The sequence below is a fragment of the Taudactylus pleione genome, unplaced genomic scaffold (genome assembly GCF_031769625.1).
Source record: "Taudactylus pleione unplaced genomic scaffold, aTauple2 ptg000913l, whole genome shotgun sequence".
NCBI lineage: Eukaryota > Metazoa > Chordata > Amphibia > Anura > Myobatrachidae > Taudactylus > Taudactylus pleione.
In genome coordinates, this window is record NW_028285314.1 from 928640 (window position 1) to 945739 (window position 17100).

General features: G+C 48.5%; 1 protein-coding gene across 1 annotated transcript; it reads left to right on the plus strand.

The window, feature by feature from the left end:
• Positions 1–3574: 3574 nt before the first annotated feature.
• GLTPD2 (glycolipid transfer protein domain containing 2) lies at positions 3575–11432 on the plus strand. The gene is made up of 4 exons (XM_088459507.1): positions 3575–3899; positions 7535–7620; positions 9174–9361; positions 10780–11432. The coding sequence occupies exons 1-4, from the start codon at positions 3731–3733 to the stop codon at positions 11303–11305; spliced, it is 969 nt and encodes a 322-aa protein (XP_088315633.1). The 5' UTR covers positions 3575–3730; the 3' UTR covers positions 11306–11432.
• Positions 11433–17100: the final 5668 nt, after the last annotated feature.

Consider the following 17100-nt stretch of genomic DNA (forward strand, 5'->3'; position numbering starts at 1 on the left):
CCAGGATGCTTCCAAATTTTGTAGCAACCCCAAGATGTCCCAAAAGTGTAAGTGATGCAATTCTATGATGATTGTGTCATTTAGGCTCATGATTCAGCATTATGGCATGAGGGGCAGGGCCTAATGACGAGAAGTGCCCCTATCAGGGGTGAGCTGCATCTCCCCTCTGGGCTTCTTCCGGAGAGAAGCAAATGTCGGCAAGTTTGATGTCGATAATGTACTGAATATATTCATTCTTTGTTGCTGTGAATAATGCTGACTTCACTTATAACACGATCTAGAGTATTTACAGTACATAGGGGAACAGTGACAAAGGTGAGTAATACTGGGACACAGCATGAGGGGGCTCTGACATTAGTGGGGTATAAAGGGACACGGCACGAGGGGGCAGCAGTTGCAGCTGCGGTTGTGACGATACGGCGTAGTCGTAGCAGTGTTCTGCACTAGCGTGCGCCGGACTCTGCCAGCCCTGAGACTCCCACTTTCAGTGTCCACGGACGTTGTGACTCCGCCGGTGCTTCTGAACAATCCACCATCGGCACCTGTACTAGCCTATGGCTGGCACAGTGTCTCCTTCTGAACTCTGGCTAAACATGGCCTCGCTCTCTGGCTGCGGCTTAGCGTTTGAGTTTATTCTCATAACAGGTGCGTGACGCCCTTTTTGGCTGACACTTTCCGGTCACCACCCAATGCACAAAGCTGCTGCATCTTTTCTAATGTCTGCAAGAGGCATCTGAAGGGAAAATACGCCCCCCTGCAGTAATTTCAGATCCGATTCCCGCGCTGAAAGCCGCAGGATTGGATGAACAGCGCCACCGTCAGTCACCATGTTTGCAGCATCGGCCATCAGAGAGAGCCTAAGCTTACTCCGAATGGACACCTCCTACCCGCCTGTGAGAAAAGTAAATCTGCACTGGAAGACACAGGCGCTGGTCTCGGCACTCCCGGAAAATGGGGCAGACACAACCTCATTTTCTGGGAACGCAGGCAGTACCGTCCCACCCCCAAATGGCCATAGCATGTCAATCATTCTGCGGCTTGGGGGCACTGCGTGCGAACTTGCAGGGCCTGTTCTGCACATCGCAGAACGACTCGTGCGCAGTCATCCCCCACCATCAGAGATGTACATAAACCATCGGGTATACATATATCTTTGAATCGAGCCCCTATAACTCACCAGAGACCCCACTCAGCCAGACACCAATATCTGTGTAAATCAGATCTATCCCTCTCCAATGGGAATGGCCCCTACTTAACGTTTTACATGCCGATAAACCCTTTATGACATCTGCTCATTCTATTTCAGATATGTCACCTGCTAATGGGTAAAGGCAGATGACCTATGTACCTATAGCTACGAGGCGCTAACAGTAATCGCCAATAACCCGTTCTGTCCTCTACACTGAATAGCAACCTGCAATATGACTTATAGAAGGAGGATCAGGGATGTGCGGGGTTAAAGTGCACCATAGCTTACCTCACCCAACCTCTCACAAGGACTTTGGATTGTTTTTCTGAACAAACTCAACAATTGCCACACGTTACATGTCAGGAAGACAGGTCAGTAACAAGGATTTCCTGACTAGTCATTTTTTAATCAGATGCAACAGATCCATTGTGAGCGATGTTTGCAGAAGATACCGCAGGCAGACCTAACTCTGTAAGTTTAAGCTGTGTTAGGCCACACACTGTGTACTGTTGTTTTAGTATCTGATTTAATTGATTATATTTTTGAAAGTAAAAAACTAAATATTTCATTGCAAACTGAGGGCCTGATTCAGAGCCAGACGCTCTGAATGAGCGCCCGCTCTGAATCAGGGCATTTTTTTTTTTAATGTTGCGGCCTCTTGGACGCTCGCATAGCTGTGGGTTACCACCCACAGCTTATGCGAGCGTCCTTGCGGTAGGGTCTCGTTGCCGCAAGCCCAAGAGTGCTTTTGGCTCTAACAGAGCCAAAATCTCTCCCACTGGCATCACTTGTGACGTCAGTGGGGCCGGCCCCAGACGGTAGGCGTTCCCATGGGAACGCCTCCGTCTGGGCAGACACGCCCCCGGCCCGCCCACCAAAGGGGGCGTGCTGCCACTCAACATCGACAGCACGCCCCCTTTATAGCGAGACCCAGAGCGACGGCTTCCCCGTCGCTATCCGGGTCTCGCGCATGCGCACGACGGGGCCGGCTCCGTCGTGCGCATGCGCACTGGGCCAACATCGGCCCGCTTGCAAGCGCATAGCGCTCGCGAGCGGGTCTGAATCAGGCCCTGAATACAAAGTTTAACCAACTGTTTTCCTGATGCGTGATGTTATCATTCCAACATGAGGAGGTTTTCCAGCTGCCATTAATCCTGTTCCCCCTGAATACCCCTTACCCCACTGGGATGAGAAATGACATGTACAGCAGCTATGAACAGTAGCAGTGAATGAACAGTAGCAGGAATCTGTGACCAGCGCGCACCCTGCAAGTATAACCTGTACTTACTTCTCCGACAGTGCCGCTGCAATCACCGGTGTAACCACATGCGCTGTAGAGAAATCGCCGGGAAAATGGCCGAGGCACTATTTTCCCGGGGGTTCTGAGCATGTTTGCCAATGAGAGGGGGGGATTGGTCATCGCACAATGGGGCCTATTTATCAATGATCGCTTTTTGCAACGCGATCAGGGCATGCCAGTAACGCCCATTATTACATTGCAAAAAGCGATCCTATCGGTCGGATGTATCATCCGGGACATGCAGGGACACGGGCTCCGAAAAGAATCCCGTCCCTGCGATGTCTCCGGAGAGCGGCCAGCCAGTGCAGGGGGTGGTGCGCATACACAGTCCCATGGATTGCACATGCACCATAGCCGGGGAGGGTTCCGGCGGATCCCTCCGCCGGCTAATAGTGCGCGGTGTAGCCCATAGGCTACAGCGGGTAATGCCGTCTTCAGATGACGTTAGCTGCGGGGGCCAATATCTGGAATGCAACTGGGGGAGTCAGGCTGCCAGCGGTAACTGAGGGATCACAGCAGGTATCGGTGGTCCCTCCTTAATACATACGGGGGAAATGGGTGTTTTTTGGGATTTTACCTCAAATACACTTTGATAAATGGGCCCCAAAGACTGAACACAGGTCCCTCATCCTCCTTCATTAACCCTCCCCTGGCGGAAAAAGTTTCTTAATTTGCTATTTAAGGAGATTTATGCATTTTCCACAGAGTAGCATTGCACAGATTTATCATATGAATCTAGTGTGTAAATAAACATTTCTATTTTATAGGTTAAAGCTGTTTATTGATGTAATGCCATTTTCAATACAACATTTGTCAATTACGGATATTCACGAAAGTGACGATGATGCTTTAATTATGGAAAAGAATAATAAAGTCAGTTTAATGAACGTACGTGGCTATAAATAGGCCTATGTGTGTATTTATTGTATTGGATTTGACAGTAGGCTAACATTATTATTTGATGTTTATCGATAGAAGTTTAATGAAATAACGACAACCAGAAAAGGAGATGGAACCTTCCTCTACCGAAGAGCTTGCAATCTAGTAATGAATGTGCTGCTGCTGCTGCTGAACCCAGTGACGAGAGCCAAAGGTTTTCGCCCAAGTGATGACCTGTACTGAATACTGCAATGACTCTAATATATTCCCTTACTAGTGCTGTATCTGTCCCTGTATTCATTGATCAGGGGGGGTAAAGGTTGCACCTTATCAGGCTCAGCGAGATTGTGACAGAGGAGAGAATGTCACAGTATCAGCACAGTCAGACCAGCCAGCATGGCGAGAGCACAGCTGGCGAGCTAAGTATGCCGCACCTGGCCCTACTGAAGGTGACTTACTCCAGAATCATGCGCTTCCTCCTGCCGCTGGCACTCATATTCCTCTTCCTGTACTTCACCTCCACAAAGCTCCGTAAGTAACTAACAATTAAAGAGCTGGAATGATAACTTGCATTGCATGGCTCTCTATGCTAGATGAAGCAATGAATGTGTGCGTGCATTTGTACGTTAGGGAATTTAGGCCCTCATTCAGAGCCGCTCGTTAGCGGCAGTACGCTCGTTCCGAGCGATGTTTGCACATCTGCGCATGCGTACGGTTTTTAGTACGCATGCGCGAACCAGTCAGTGCGGCCGAAAATCGTTTGTACGCTATATAGCGAGTGCCTGCTATTTTGAGTGACAGAATGAGGCGTATGTGGGTGGTAACAGGGGATGGTGCTTGAAAATGGGGAGTGGAGATCCGAACGCAGGCGTGCTTAAAGGTCAAAACGGGCGTTTTATGGGTGTGTATATTTAAAACAGCAGCGTCATTGACCACGTCACTGGGTTATTTTAGAGCCAGAACTGCTCGCAAATTTGTGGTAGCAAACACCAACCACAAGAATAGCGAGCAGTTCATACGCTGGTCGATGTACTCGATTAATCTAATAAATAGCGGACATGACGTAGGATGCGAGCGGCCAGGGGGCGTTTTTAACAAATAAACGAGCGTATGTTTTGCTCGCTCGTTCAGACTTAGAGGTGTGAACAGACTACAATGTGCGTACGGATCATTTGAATAGCCACCCCTTGTTTTTAAACGAACGACCGCAAATAGCGAACGGCTCTGAATGAGGGCCTTAGTCTGTAAGCTCCAATCGGCCAGGACTGTTGTGAATGACAAATACTTTCTTTACAGCGCAGCGTAACATCATGGTGGCATTTTATAGCTAAATTAACAATAATAATATCAGTGATGTTTATTTTAACGGTAACTGAGTTGTCAGGTCTGAAATATGTATTAAACCAGAGGCTACAAGATATAGCAGAACTACAAGTCTCAGCATGCTATGTCACAAAGTCCCCAATGAAGTCCCCAATGTGTCAGTCTAAGCCAGGTATGGGTTGGCAGGGCATGCTGGAACTTTTAGTTCCTCATCAGCTGGAGAGTCACAGGTCGTGGGATGGGTGGATTGAACTGGTCTGTTTGCTGTGAAAGACTGACGGGATGCATACGAATTGCCAACAGTAATACTGTCGGCCGTCATGTCGGCACTCGACGCAATCATGCCGCCGTGGCTGTAATGTTTAGGCATCATGTGACAATGCTGATATGGTAAAGAAAATGCTTTAAAATAACATTACTACTGCGTCGGCATTCTCCAGTCAACATAATGCTGTTGACAGCATTTCAGTCGACTTCGATACTACATCCCAGAGTGAAGTTTTGGGAGTTTGTTGATACCTGAGGAATGAGATTATTCAACTCCCCAGAATGTGATGTGATTCATAGGGGTTCTGGACTATAGACAGACAGTAATTAGTTAGACAGTGTCTAGATAGACACCAGATGTTAGACAGTTAATAGACAAGGATAAAAGTTTGACACAGACAAAAGTCAGACACACTAAAGTTAGACATGTAAAAAGTTTGACAGGTGCAAAAGGTCGACAGGGTCAAAAGTTCGACATGAAAATGATAGACACAAAAATGATCGACACATTTTTTTTTTAGGGTTAGGTTTAGTGTTAGGGTTAAGCACTTACTGGAGGGTTACGGTTAGTCACTTACCTCCACGGTTAGGCACCATGGGGAGGGTTAGGGTGAAGATTAGGGCTAAAAAAACAAAACAAAAATTGTCAACATTTTTTTTCTTCTTTTTTAAGATTAGGGTAATGGCACTTACTGGACGGTTAGGGTTAGGCACTTACTGGACGGTTAGGGTTAGGCACTTACTGGAGGGTTAGGCACTTACTGGACGGTTAGGGTTAGGCACTTACTGGACGGTTAGGGTTAGGCACTTACTGGACGGTTAGGCACTTACTGGACGGTTAGGGTTAGGCACTTACTGGACGGTTAGGGTTAGGCATTTACTGGAAGGTTAGGCACTTACTGGACGGTTAGGGTTAGGCACTTATGGACGGTTAGGGTTAGGCACTTACTGGAAGGTTAGGCACTTACTGGACGGTTAGGGTTAGGCACTTACTGGACGGTTAGTGTTAGGCACTTACTGGAAGGTTAGGCACTTACTGGAGGGTTAGGCACTTACTGGACAGTTAGGGTTAGGCACTTACTGGACAGTTAGGGTTAGGCACTTACTGGATGGTTAGGGTTAGGCACTTACTGGAGGGTTAGGCACTTACTGGAGGGTTAGGCACTTACTGGAGGGTTAGGCACTTACTGGACGGTTAGGCACTTACTGGAGGGTTAGGGTTAGGCACTTACTGGAGGGTTAGGGTTAGTCACTTACTGGAGGGTTAGGGTTAGTCACTTACTGGACGGTTAGGGTTAGGCACTTACTGGACGGTTAGGGTTAGGCACTTACCCAGAAGGTTATGGTTAGGCACCAGGAAGGAGGGTCAGGGTTAGGCACCAAGGGGAGGGTTGGGGTTAGGGTGAAGATAAGGACTAAAAAATATATATATACAGTATATATTTGTCTACTATTTTTGTGTCAACCATTTTCATGTCGAACTTTTGACCGTCAACCTTTTGTACCTGTCGAATTTTTACATGTCTAACTTTAATGTGTCTGACTCTTGTCTGCATCAAACTTTTTTCCCTGTCTAACTATTAACTGTCTAACATCTGGTGTCTATCTAGACATTGTCTAATTAATTACTGTCTATATCTTCTACCACGCCCAATTATGGAGGGTTCTGACCGGAGTACGCAGAGGGGTCAGAGGTGATGCAGGGGATCACTGTGGGGGGGCGGAGTATGTTGCATCATTTGCAACTCCCACAATGCCGCAATCCTCCGGATAATGAAGAGGGGGGGGGGGGTAGGGCCTAGATGATCCCGATACTCTATGAATGGGTGTGGTAAGAGATAGACAGTAATTAGTTACACAATTATCCAGTGGATTGCAGCATTGTGGAAGTTTCTAATGATGCAACATACTCCGCCCCCCCCCCACAGTGATCCCCTGCATCACCTCTGACCCCTCCGGTTATTCCGGTCAGAACCCTCCATAATTGATCCCAACAACACAGCTCCATAGGTTCCTATGTGGATTGGGAAACGGGCAAATTTATCAAGCTCAGAAAATCGCAGCATTTCGGATATTGATCCCCGATATCTAACGTCGTTTTTAGATGTCATTGGTCATTGTAACTTGTACGCTGCGGTATCGCAATGTTTTTCAGAGAGGGCTTCGGGATGGGCGTACATGCGCAGTAGCTCAGTCGGGTCCAAGCATTGGAAGTAAAGTGATGGCATCAACAATCAGTCTTCACAGGGCTAGGCTCTAATTTTTAATATTGAAAAAAAAAAAAATATATATATATAAAAAAGTGGCTCTGAATAAAAAAAATTTGATTATGTGGAAAATAACATAAACATGTAAAGTAAAAAAAAAAAAATGAACACTATATCGGGGCAGAAATGCAGTGCTTGAATAATAGTCACCACAGGCCCTCCATGCTAACGCTCCCAGCACAAAATGGGCGCCAATTAAAATCAAAGTGCCTTTGTAAAAAAAAAAAAAAGATGGCGTAGTATGATCCTATGCAATGCTACGTGTGGATGAGACAGCTCATATGTGAACCTTTTTCCTGTCGCTCACAGCAGATGCCGACCTGCACGGCTGCGTCATAGACGGCAAACAATGCGCGGAGATCCAGAATGACGTCATCGCTAAGCATGAAATGAAAGTGAGTCTTTATTACCTGTACAGATGTCCGATGCCTTCACGCACTTTAGTGTCTGGTAATAAGTCACCAAACAGCATAGGCATGAAAATGTCACTTACACGCCATGCTCTGCCTTCCCACGCTACAAATGTGTCCCCATACACTGTCTCTGAAGTCCAGGCAAATGGCCCCTCCCAGTGCGCCAGGTCCTCCACAGTGCCGAGTTTCTGTCTCTGAGCATCTTATTTGCATAGATAAACTGGGACCGACAAAACTACTTTGCTAGATTACACTGATCAATGTGATGTGCGACATTTGTACATCTGTGTGCGACTGAGTCCCAGGCGGTATTACGCAGCGGCCGCAGAGTTTTCTCACGCCATGGTCCGTTTCGCTGCATCTGTGACTTTGTAGTGCGTGTTTAATACTAATCCCTATGTGCATACCTCCCAACATTTGTCGAGGACTCGAGACTTCCGAGCGCCTCCGGCACGCATGCCAGCAAAGGGGGCGTGGCCTGATTGCACGCCCCTGGTTACATCACTAAGGGGTGTGCCCAGCGTCTCCGAGATTCCAGCATCTCCCAGGCTTCCCCCTGTACTGTGAATTGATGCTGTGCACTGAATGATACTCTCTAGTGCCCGGAGTCTACTAATGGTCTGGTGGCCGGCCAGCCGCGTCAGTCGGCTGCCGGCCACTGAGGAGAGAGGAGGGGGCCCCACCCGGGGAGTGCACACGGGCCCCCTCCTCTCTTAAGACGCCCCTGCATTGCAGTTTTAAATTTAAACCCAATACAAAATATATCTTTGCATACTACATTTACCCCATCTGCAGGGGCGCCGAAGGGGGGGGGGGGAACGGGTACCGCTCCCCCTTCCCTCTTACGTCACAGCACCCCTTTACCCAGGCCCGGCGTGGCTGTCGGCGCGCCTGCCCATCTGTCGCATAACATGGTCTTGCCATGGTGCAATGTTGCCCCTCCTGACTGCAGTTCCTCCCAGGAGTGGCAGAGTGCATGGTAGGTATAGTCAGGTAAAAGTATTTCACATAATATTATTCAGCTCAGTGACTTACAGCCTTTCATATATACTGTATATTAATGTTCCCTAATGGCTTTACCTGCACTTTAGGTATTACACATTTAGAGGTCTAGGTGCTAAGCCTTGGAGAGAGATAACGGGGTCTATTTACTATGCCTTGGATGGAGATACCGTAAACTGAACAGAGATAAAGTACCAACCAACAAGCCCCTAACTCACTTTACAGGCTGTGTTTAAAAATGACAGTTAGGAGCTGGTTGGCTGGTACTTTATCTCCGTTCACTTTATCTCCATCCAAGGCTTAGTAAATAGACCCCCAAAGTATGAACCAATCAGCTCCTAACTGCCATTTTTCAAACACAGCCTGTAAAGTGACAGTTAGGAGCTGATTGGTTGGTACTTTATCTACGTCCACTTTATCTCTCTCCAAGTCTTAGTACATAGACCCCTTTATTCTGGCTTCCACATGTTTCAAATTTCATGTCAATGATCACTGGTTGTAACTCCATTATCCCCAATGTCCCCCTCTAACAGCAGGCGGAGGGCGTGGGGTACATGAAGGAAGATGCCACCTACTTCAAGGTGGTAGAGGACTCCATGAGGAACTGCAAGGGGAAGAATTTCCAGATCGGGAAAATGCTGCAGTCGTTTCACAACTGTGTGACAGACGAGCGAGAGATCCTGCTGGAGCATTACCTCCATGGGTGGAGGGAGCTAATAAAGTGAGTCAACCCCCCCCCCTTCCCTCAGGGTGACAGGGGCACAACTAGTACTTTGTTGGGCCCCACAGAAACATTTCTGAATGGGCCCCCACCCAAATGCTTCTAGAGGGCCACATCTCCCCACAGTGCTTCTTCATGTATCATATCAGTGTCCTAGTTCATTGAATGCCCCGTAATAGTGACCTCAATTATTTCATACACCCTAATTCAAATTAAGTTATATTTTAGTGCTCCAAGTTCACATTATGCCACATTGTAGTGCCTCCAGTTCACATTATGCCACATTGTAGTGCCTCCAGTTCACATTATGCCACATTGTAGGGCCCCCAGTTCACATTATGCCACACTGTAGGGCCCCCAGTTCACATTATGCCACATTGTAGGGCCCCCAGTTCACATTATGCCACATTGTAGGGCCCCCAGTTCACATTATGCCACATTGTAGGGCCCCCAGTTCACATTATGTGACATTGTAGTGCCTCAATTTCACATTATGCCACATTGTAGTGCCCGCAGTTCACATTATGCCACATTGTAGTGCCCCCAGTTCCCATTATGCCTCATTGTAGTGCCTCCGTTCACATTATGCCACATTGTAGTGCCTCCAGTACACATTATGCCTCATTGTAGTGCCTCCAGTTCACATTATGCCACATTGTAGTGCCTCCAGTTCACATTATGCCACATTGTAGTGCCTCCAGTTCACATTATTCCACATTGTAGTTTCTCCAGTTCACATTATGCCACATTGTAGTGCCCCATTCACATTATTCCACATTGTAGTTTCTCCAGTTCACATTATGCCACATTGTAGTGCCCCCCAGTTCACATTATGCCACATTGTAGTGCCTCCCAGTTTACATTATGCCACATTGTAGAGCCTCCAGTTCACATTATGCCACTGTGTAGTGCCTCCCAGTTTACATTGCCACATTGTAGTGCCCCCAGTTTACATTGTGCCTCATTGTAGTACCCCCAGGTTACATTGTGCCACATTGCAGTGCCCCCCCCCAGTTTACATTGTGCCACATTGTAGTGCCCCCAGTTCATACTATTATATGGCGATTGGCACAGTCATATGAACAGAAGTGAGCTTTGACTCTTCTGGTTGACGCAGTAACCAATTTGAAAGGAAGGCCTATCTATTATCAAGTGGCACAAATGTTGTTCAGGTGGTGAAATTATACTGGCTGGGCAGGGCCATTGAGACAGCCACGGGGCCTGGTTACTGAAGGGGGTGTGACTAATGTCGGGAGGTGTGCTCATGCCCCCTACATGGAAAAATAATGACAAATACTATGTGCGATGTCGGAAAGTGGTGCCATTCTTAAAAGGAGGGCATTTATTGTAAATATAAACAGTAATTTAAGTAGAATAATAGAGACAATGGGCTAAAGGTCCCTCTCACTTCTCTACAGGTTCATGGACTCAATGGGCACAGTGTTCACTTTTATATCACACGAGACACTAACCAAAATCAACATCCTTCAAGGGTATCTAAATGGTAGAAATGGCAAAAGCTACAGAACGATTAGGTCCATGATAAAACATGAACTGGAAAACCGAGTGGTGGACTTCAAGGAGCCCCCATCCAACCAGGTTCCCTCCGGCTGCCGGACCCTGCTGCGCATGCATCGGGCCCTCAAGTGGTTGGAAGTTTTCCTCTACAAAGTGGGCACCAGTTCTGAACTCGACAAGACCTCGGATATATGTGCTGAGGCCTACCACAAGACCCTCGCTCACCACCATAGCTGGTTCATCCGGCAAGTGGCCGAGGTGGCTTTCTTGGCCTTACCTTCTGTGGAGGAGATGTACAAGGTGGTGTGCGTCCAAGACCATAAAGACGCTAAAGTTGTCCTCTTGACCACAGCAGAGGTCTTGGTTAGAGTCTACAACATTACGCAAGAACTATACAAAACGAACGACATGTTGGACCTTCCATGAGCACAGGCTTGGGAGGAAATACATTAGTTGGCAGCGAAGTCCTGAGGAACAGGGGATAGGAGGTTTACATAGGACCGGTTCTTGTGAGCGCTGTAGAATTTGTCCTGTATGAATGTAGCAAAGCAGTAAAGACAATGGATAATTTTGTACTATGAGGGTCTACTCTCAAGCTCCAAGTTTATTTGTATAATGGGTACGATGTGCTATGGCTGCCTGTGGAGATATCTGTAGGGTAGAAAAGTCTCTGTCATATATATAATAATGCACTTCCTTCTGTAAATGATAGGGATCACAGAAGTTCTGTAATCGTGTAATAATACAAGGCCACAGGCTAGGCCACAGTGAGTGACTTCCTGTATGCCTAACAATTTACATTAAAGGGTGCATTACTACTCAGGGGGGTATACTTACTAAAGGTTGATTTTAATCGATTATGACGGATTAAAAATGTATGAAAATCGATTATCAGCGATGTCGTGTGTCTGGGGCTAAATCACACATTGAAGAACAGACTAATTTAAAAAAAAAAAAAATTAATTTATTTAGCCAGAAACACAAGAGCAATGTTGATTGATTTTCATCAATTTTAAATTGATTAAAACTGATCTGTAGTATTTATACCCCATAGTGTCTGATTCAGCGGTGGGCTTGGACGTGGCTGCTTCATTTGTTGTAGCCACGTCTGGCTCTTTTTTGCTGATGCAGCAACCAATTCTGGGCCTGATTCAGAGGTGCTCGCAAAAAGCGAGCGCTCGCTCTGAATCAGGGCGGACGCTTTTTCTTAATTACCCGGCCTCCTGGCCGCTCGCTAAGCTGTGGGTGACCACCCACAGCTTTTGCGAGCGGCCAGGTAATGGTCGCGACCATCGGGCTTGCGACGAGACCCTTGTGGTAGCCCCAGTGAGCTTCCTGCTCTAATAGAGTAGTAGGGGGAGATGTATCATAGGCAAAAATGCGGTAAAACCCCCGAAAATGCAGTTTTCGGGGGTTTCACCGCATTCCCCGTATGTATTAAGCAGCAGAATGAGCTGCATTCTGCTGCTTCGCGTCGCTAGGTGGTGGCGTTACCCAATAGAAGCCTATGGGCTTCTTAGCGCGACGCTTGGGGCTGGGAGGGATCCGAACGGATCCCTCCCATGAGCCCCCGCGGCCCGTGCCCTTCTGCGCATGGGTGTTAAACCCGGAAGTCCCTCTGCCCGGCAGCATCGCAAAGGACAGCTCTCATCGTGAGAGCTGTTCTTTGCAATATTCTTGGTACATACCGCGGTAATTAACGGCGGTATGTACGCGAAGTCGGGGGAGATGTATCGCACCGGCGATATTGCCGTTAATACATCTCCCCCGGAAGCTCACTACTGACATAACGAGTGATATCAGTAGGCGTTTGGTCAGCCACCCCCCCCTCCCCGCCTACAAAACGGGGCGAGCTGTCGATCAACATCGACAGCCGCCCCGTTTGTAGCGAGCCCCGCAGCGAGTGAAATTCTCACGCGCTACAGGGCTTGCGCATGCACTTGCGAGCGGGTCTGAATCAGGGTCCTCTGTTCATACTGAGACGCACTTACAACATCGACCCTGCGGCACCGCCGGATCAGGGCCGTGTTTTCCTTACTGACACTGAAGCGATGACGTCAAAACTCAACAATATTAAGCAATGACATCATAACTTATTTTCTTTACAGAAATGTATACTTTTATTGTCATCCTCGTACATTATACGGTTATTATGTCATGAGAGAGAGCAAATACCCCAGAGCTGCTGTAACCATGACAACCAGACACTAGTTTCCATTTGTCTTGAACTAAAAACATAGGGGGGGAATTCAACCACCCCCACCCTGCGCCGCCTGCCGGCCCCCTTACCTGTATTTTCCTCTCCCTGTGCGGGGGGTGTGGGGGAGCGATCACCCTGTTGTGGCCACACCTCCCGCGATGACATACCTACCAACTTTTAAGAATTAAAAAGAGGAACGTTTTGACCTCACTCACACACTGCTAAACTTCCTGCCAGTATCTAGAGCTGAGGGTGCGTAAGCCGTCGCAGGGGCTTAATTATGTAATGGCATTCAAACGCACTGGCATGCCTGCGTTAATCAGACCCCATCCCCATCACCACCCACAGACGATACTTCCTGTCAATCACTCTGCCATGGGTCTGCATATACACTGCAATCGCAGTCCCGATCGCACCCTGCGACGCGTACGCCTGTGTAACAATCGGTCGATTGCATGCGTATTCGCAGTTGGGGATCCTTACTGAATCAGGCCCTTTGCCCACCTGCATGTCTTACTAGGGGTGTAGTAGGTTTTACCGCCGGACGCCCGGCAAGGGTGAAAACCCTGATCGTCAAAAGGTAAGTATCGCTAACCTAATTCTACCCCCTAACCCTCCCTTAGGGGTGCCTAACCCTAACTTCCCCAACAGCCTAACCTTAAACCTCCCCTAAGTGCCTAAACCTAACCCCCTGTTCCCCGCAGCCTAACCCTAACCTTCCCCCCGGGGAGGTGCATATCCCTAACCCCCCCTTCCCCGCAGCCTAACCCTAACCTCCCCCCCAAGAACCTAACCCTAAACCCCCCCTAAGTGCCTAAACCTAACCCTCCCTTCCGCGCAGCCTAAACCTAACTCTCCCGGGGGGGTGCCTAACCCTGACCCTCCCAGGGGGGTGCCTAAGTCCCCCCAAGAGCCCTAAAATCTAACCCCCCCCCCCCCCGCGCGGCTGTCCGCGCCCGGCTTACCTTCGTTCGGTATGCCGGGCGTCGGTCTTCCGGTGTATGGATAATGACGCCTGTCATTAGTACCACGCTGGGATTAGAGAGTCGGGAAGTCGGCGGTCGGTATTTAGACCGTCGGCTTGCTGTCTACATCCCCTTACTACACTGCCCTCCCACCTGCATGGCCCCTCTGTGTCATTCCTGTGCATCCAATACCTTCTCTCTATGCGAGCAGGAAACATATAGTGCCTTCCCCTAGTATCAGAAACACACGGAGACTTTGTCACACAGGTCACTGTTGTGCACCAGCTTTTCCCCTTCTCCTATTGGTTGCCGGCAGCGTTCTCAGCTGCAGCTCACAGTGTTGCCGTCTGCGAGGTCGTCATTATACAATAGACTGTAAATGAACGTTAATGATATAACTAATGCAGGAAGAACAAACTTCTAAAAACATTTTGCAGGTTTAGGAGTTTTTCCATCATTTCATGAAATTAATTTTTGTGTGTAAAATTCTGATACAAAATACCTCCCTGGTTATGCCAGAACCAACATGAAAACACGCTGGTCTCTAGGGGGTAAATTTACTAAAGTGAGCATTAGCAACCAATCAGATTTTAGCTATTATCTTCTAGAAGGTGCTAGTTAAATGTTAAGTAGAATCTGATTGGTTGCTATAGGCAACATCACTTTTAAAATTCACTTCTAAATCTGCAACTTTTGTACATAGGTTGTACTAATTCCTTAGACAAAAGCCACAACTTAGCATCTCTGGTACGCTGTGAGCGGCTTTGTGTGCAGCCACCGTGCAACCCGGGCGCAGTATTTAGTGAAATATACGGTACGCTCCCCGTGTCGGAGCGCTTCAGTCATGCCTGGCGTCTTGTGCCATATGGTATATGAGGACGCATCTACATCTAATTCACAGATGTACGCAAACCCGATGGTCTACGTACATCTCCCGTGGTGTGATATTGGTGCATCCACAGATCTCATTTTGCGAGATCGCACGCAGTGGTCCCCGCGTCAAGCGTGTGCAAGTGCGACATCTACGCCTGCACAGATCTCGGCGCCACCGGAGGCCCTTCATATACAGTATGTGTCCTCATATATTGAGTATCTGTATACCACATGGTAGCGTAGTGTATATATCACTGGCAGGGGGGGGGTGCGGCAGAAAGCCTGTGGCGGTGCAGGTCGGACGATTACCTTAGCCGCTCGCTCTCACCGTCAGGCCGCCGATGGTGCTCTGATCAACAGTCCTGGAACACAGGTGGAGGCTGAAACCTCTGCCCAAGGAGAATACGCACTAAACCAGGATGACCTCCACTGGGATGAGCGGAGGGTCACCATTGGCACTGCTGGCCTCAGACTGGTTACACCTACGCGCAAAGCACAACGCCCGAAAGAGGGAGGGGATAACGCACAAATACACGTTACACGACAACACCAGTTATGCTCACCAAACTTATACTGGCCCCATTGATGGATGACTGGTCCTGATCTCAGCCCCTGCAAATGAGCACAAGAAACAGCCTAAGCCCACGGCTGCAATACACTGGCCACTTTACTTAGCACGTGCCGCCCACAACAGCCCCCTGACTGCTCATTCACACATCAGGCCTAACGCTGGGTACACACTGACAGATATGTCTACAGGGCACCGCCGGGTGCGTACAGCGAATATCGACGCCGTTTACAGACCACATCCGATCTCCTGCGCAGCAGATGGCTGATAGATCGGAAAGATACTGTAAATCGGTTTTCTGTTAGTGTGTACGGGCAACCTTGCCGCAAATCAACCGTACACATGCTGCGGTGACCCGGCGGTAACTGACAGCCCAACTGCGTGGGCCATTTTCATGCCTGCCTATTTGAGCTGTCAAGCACGGCACATCGAGCAGATGAACTGGTTAGTGATCAATCGTCAGAGAGTGTGTACCCAGCTCTACTCTAGCTGCCCTAGTGAAAACAACAATACACAGACTTTGGGGTATATTTATTATTTACTAATACAGTAAAGTTTTTAGAAGTGGGGATGTTGCCCATAGCAACCAATCAGAATCTACTTAACATTTATCCAGCACCTTCTAGAAGATAATAGCTGGAATCTGATTGGTTGCTATGGGCAGAATCTCCACTATTAAAAACTCTCACTTTAGTAAATCTACCCATGTGTGGTGTACTCCCTGTACACGCTATTCCTAGACTTTCCAAACAATGCATTTACCCAATAATACAGGAACAGTTATGAAACAACTCAAACATACAGTTACAGCAGCCAAATATACAAGCAGGTACCTTACCAACAGCCTACCGAGGCTCTGACTGTGGGAGATTCAGAGGGCGGAATTCAATTGATTCCTGCCCCCATTGCGCCCGACGGAGCAATTCTATTCTTGCTCCTGTCGGGCGCGATCAGCTGCCAGCGCTACATTTCAGCTCGCAGCCCCAGGGGGATGAGAGCTGAAATGTGCGAAAAGTTACATGTTTGGGCGCCCAAACATCACATTTCGCGATCGCGCCCAGCACTTTGGTCGGGTTTAGCTGCTTTACGCGTCTAAACCCGACCACTTTGGGCGCGATCAGCACAAAAATCTGGAACAATTGCATAGCAGCCTGCGAACTCCTGTCACTTTAGACGGGAGATGCGGGCCGTGAAAACAATTGAATTCCGCCCAAAGACTTACCAACAGCCTACCTTTAATGGGGTCCTTGCAGATTCAGGCCCACCACCATTCATTCTCATGGCCCCAACAACGGCAGGGAGCCTCTGCCGCCTCCATGCCACTCTGCTGTTAGGGCAAGTGGGGACTGGATCCTCCAGTATCCAGTCCCTCTGCATACCTGGAGGTCATACCGGGTCCCGCCACATATGGCCCCAGATCCCTCCAGACCCTGCCATGTTGGGATTCCCGGGGTCCTGCACCAAGCCCCGACATCCACAATTACCAGACGGCGAGGGCAAGGGTGCACAGTAGCAGGACCAGTGCCCGGACCAGCAGGGCCATCTCCAGGGTAAGCAACGCCCTGTGCGGGACCGGGATCTGTCGCGGCTTAGCCATACCTCCTAACTGTCCTTC